At 60.8% G+C, this 4,006-nt stretch overlaps 1 protein-coding gene across 2 annotated transcripts in view; it reads left to right on the top strand.

Annotated features, from left to right (window-relative positions):
* RAP1GAP (RAP1 GTPase activating protein) overlaps nucleotides 1-4,006 on the top strand; it is a 76,827-nt gene that overhangs the window by 63,358 nt on the left and 9,463 nt on the right. For both annotated transcript variants that reach the window (XM_023219293.2, XM_023219292.2), the window contains exons 19-20: nucleotides 2,091-2,200; nucleotides 3,210-3,323. In XM_023219293.2, the coding sequence (XP_023075061.1) occupies nucleotides 2,091-2,200; nucleotides 3,210-3,323 (224 nt within the window). The remainder of the gene's footprint in view (nucleotides 1-2,090; nucleotides 2,201-3,209; nucleotides 3,324-4,006) is intronic.

The following is a 4,006-nucleotide window of genomic DNA, read 5'->3' on the forward strand; positions in this document are numbered from 1 at the left end:
CCATCCATCCATCCATCCATCCATTCATCCATCCACTCACCCATCCATCCATCCATCCATTCATCCATCCACTCACCCATCCACCCATCCATCCATCCATCTCCATCCATCCATCCATCCATCCATCCATCCATCCATCTATCCATCCATCCATCCACCCCATTCATTCACCCACTCATCTATCCATCCATCCATCCATCCATCCATCCATCCATCCATTCTTTATTGACTGTCTACTGCATGCCAAGCCCTGCGCTCAGTGCTGTGAGGCTATGTCACGTGGCAGGAGGGAAGTCTCCCAACCTCTGCTGTCCAGCAGTCACCAAGCACACTGTCACGTGAGAAGCAGGCCCAACCTCCCCCCAACCCAGTTTTATCAACCCCTCCCTTCCTCTTCACCAGAGTGACCCAGCCTCCTATGGGTGGCCGAGAGGGGCCCCAGGGACAGGACCAGGCCAGCAGCACCCACCATGGCAGTAATTGGACCCATTTCTGTTTTGTTTTTGCACAACTCTCCCTCTCTCTGTGTTTCCTCCTTTCATTCCACTCTCTCTCCTTGTTTTTTTGTTCCCTCCTCCCTTCCCTCTCCCCTCCTGTGGCCTCTCTGCCCTTTGGTTCTCTGTTTCTCCTTCCTTCTCGCACCTGTCTTTTTTGCTCCCTCTTCTCCTTCCCTTTTCTGCTCTTCTCACCCTCGCTTTTTCCTTTCGGCCTTCCCCTGTCTTCCTTCTCCATCTCTGACCCTCCCTGGGCCTGTCTCTGTGTCCTTGCGTCCCTGTCTCTCTGGATTTCCTTCTGTGCCTGTCTGGTGTGCCCTCGCTGGCTCACGCGTGTGCCTGTCTCCGGGCAACTGTCTATCTGTCCATCTCTCTCCCTGTCTCCCCTGTCCTCTGTCTCTCCTTGTGCTTCTCGCCTTCCCTTCCCTGGCCCTATCTCTCCCATTGCCTCCTGCACCATTCTCTTCCTTCTTCTGTCTGTCTTCCTCCTTTCCCTGCCTCTCCTCCTCTCTGTCTCCCTCCCGCCATCTCCCTCGCTCTCTGACTCTTTCTCTGTCTCTCTCTCTCTGCCCTCGCCCTCTGCTGCTTGCCAGTCATTGCTTATTCCTGGGAAAAGTGCGAGTAGATTCGGACGCCGGGGCAGTGCCATAGGCATAGGAACCGTGGAAGAGGTTGTCGTCCGCGGGGCCGCCGGCTCTGGAGGCTGCCTGCACGCGCTGTTCTCTGCTCGCTCTCAGGACGGAGGCCATATTGGGGACGTTGCCCCTCTGCCCCCGGGACAGGCCCCAGGGCGTGCGGGATGGAGTGGCGGCAGCTCCGATGGCACTCAGCACCTGCTTTGGGGCCTGGTACCTGTGCCAGAGCCAGTGCCCCTCACCAGGGGCTTCTGGCCCTGCCTTGGCCCCTGGGACCCTGGCCCAGTCCCTGCCAGGATCCGGTACCCAAAGGCCCTACACCCAGCCAGACGTCCCCCAATATCGCCGGTCTGCATGGAGCGCCATCCCTCTCCTCTGCCCTGACTCCTCCTCCCCGCCACAAACTGGCCTGGGGTCCTACCCCTTCCTGCCTCCAGAGAAGCTGGGGACAGGCTTCTGGGGCGTGGGGCATCCCAGCACAGTGTGTGGGAAACTGGGGCGGGGGGGGTGGTCTTCCAGCTATTGGGCCATAACCTCCCCCACCCAATTTGGAGGTTCCCGGAAGGGGCCCCAGCTGGTACGGGGTGGGGCTTGGGTTGCTACACCACGCTCTGACCACCACCCTTAGGCTGCAGATCCCACAGAGCCCTGCGGGGCAGGGAGCGGTAGCCATTCTGAGGACTCGGCCTCTTCCCACCCCAGCCCCCTCAGGACCCTGCCCTAATCCTGGGCCTGTATTGGCGGTCCTGCCGTGTGAGCTTGGGAGAGCCCCTTGCCCTCCTGGGGACTTTCGCTTTCTGTAAACTGGGAGGGCTCTCTCTGGGGATGGATATCTTCTCTCATTCTTTCTTGCTCACCAACTCTGCTTCAGGGCCTGGGGCAGCAAGGTCCCCAGGGGGGATGTTGGGGGGCACTGGGGCTCCCAGGGACGGTGGCACTGAGTTGGGGCCTCTCCCCACAGTCACTGATTGTCCCTGGGAAGAGCCCCACGAGGAAGAAGTCGGGCCCGTTCGGCTCCCGCCGCAGCAGCGCCATTGGCATCGAGAACATACAGGAGGTGCAGGAGAAGAGGTGGGTGAGGGGGGGACAGTGCCCCGTTCCCCTGCACCCCCATCCCTGATCCCTGTTCGGTGGCAAAGCAGAGCAGGCAGAAGGGAGTGCCGCCCCTCTGCCTCTGTGCCCACTAGTGACAGCTGTGTGGTCAAGTCTCTGCTGCGTGTCGGGCACCAGGGCCAGCACGTCACCTAACGTGCCACATGCAGATCAAGAAGCCGTAGGTCAGAGGGGTCAAGGAGCTTGCCCAGGTCACACAGCCGGTGATGGGCAGAGCTGGGATCTGAGCCCTGATCTGTCTAGGGCCAGCACCCATGCTCTTCCCACAGCCCCAGCGCATGTGGGAGGGCCTAGTGCTGATGTTTGGGGTGGCCACAGATGGGCCTGGGGGTGAACGAGTGTGGGCAGCATGAGGGCAGTGAGCCCAGGCCAGCAGCAGGGCTGCCCCCGGACATCCGAGGCTAGCTCCTGGGTGTGAGTACTGCCTCCCTGGTACTAACCATGTGTGACCTTGGGTGAGTCACTGAGCTCCTCTGAGCCTTACTGTCCCAACCTGGAAAAGGGACAAGAACACAACCCATGGTGTGGGGCTGCTGTGGGGACCTGGGGCGCTGCATGTGAGGCCGGGGCCAGGCCCCCGAGAGCTCCAGGAGGGGAGCGGGCATTGTCCTTGCTGCTGCCAGAGCTCCACGTGCTGTGAGTCCTGGGTTCAGGTCTTGGCACTGCCACGTCCTAGCTTTGTGTCCCTGGGCAGGTTCCTTATCCATAATGGGACAGCTGTACCTGCTCCTGTGGAGAGGACCTGGGAGGAGTCCCATCCCTGTCCCATACAGCCCCGTCAGTGCCAACCCCATCACTGGCCAGGCTTGCCAGGGAATCCACAAGACTGCTCCAGGGCTGGCCCTGAGGATAGGGGTGTGGGTATGAGGCAGGAGGCACTGTGACCCCCCTCACTGCCTGGGCCTCATGCTACCCCTGAGGCCGGGCCTGGAGCTGAATTCCCCTGCTGCCCCCGTGTGCCCCGCAGGGAGAGCCCTCCGGCTGGTCAGAAGACCCCAGACAGCGGGCACGTCTCACAGGAGCCCAAGTCGGAGAACTCATCCACTCAGAGCTCCCCAGAGATGCCCACGACCAAGAACAGGTTGGGGCTCAGGGCACGTGGGGCTTGGGGGCTTGGGAGTGGTGAACCGTCCTTCCCCTCCCCTGCCTGGGCCCGGGACAGCCCAGGAGCCTTGACTCTGCCACAGCAGGGTGTCAGAGGGTCCTGGGCATTGTCTGGGGCCCTCCTTTGACATATACCCAGCGAACACTTTGTGCACGCCCAGCCCCACGCCCGGCTCTGGGGCACAGAGGTGCCCTGCACATAGTCCCCGCCTCACGGCCGCAGGTCCACCAGAACATGGCCTCATCAGCTGTTTCCGGATCATGGTGATAGGAGGAACCCGAAGCAGGGTTGGGGGGGATGAAGAAGGACTGGGGGCAGGGGTGCTTTAGATGGGTCCTCAGGGGAGACACCTCCATGGGGTGACATTTGAATTGGGAACTGAGCCAGCCCTGCTAGGACTGGCATGGCAGAGAGAAGAGCATTCAGGTAAGGAGCTCGGCCAGTGCGGAGGCCTGGGGCACACTCCAGGGACAGAAAGAAAGGTGGCTGGGAGTGGTGACGTATGCCTGGAGTCCACCTACCTGGGAGGCTGAAGCAGGAGGATGGTTTTAGCCCAGGAGTTTGAGGCTGCAGTGAGCTATGATCACGCTTGTGAATAACCACTGCATTCCAGCCTGGACATCATAGCAAGACTCCATCACTTTAAAAAAAAAAAAAAA

The sequence above is a fragment of the Piliocolobus tephrosceles genome, chromosome 1, assembly GCF_002776525.5.
Source record: "Piliocolobus tephrosceles isolate RC106 chromosome 1, ASM277652v3, whole genome shotgun sequence".
Taxonomy (NCBI): domain Eukaryota; kingdom Metazoa; phylum Chordata; class Mammalia; order Primates; family Cercopithecidae; genus Piliocolobus; species Piliocolobus tephrosceles.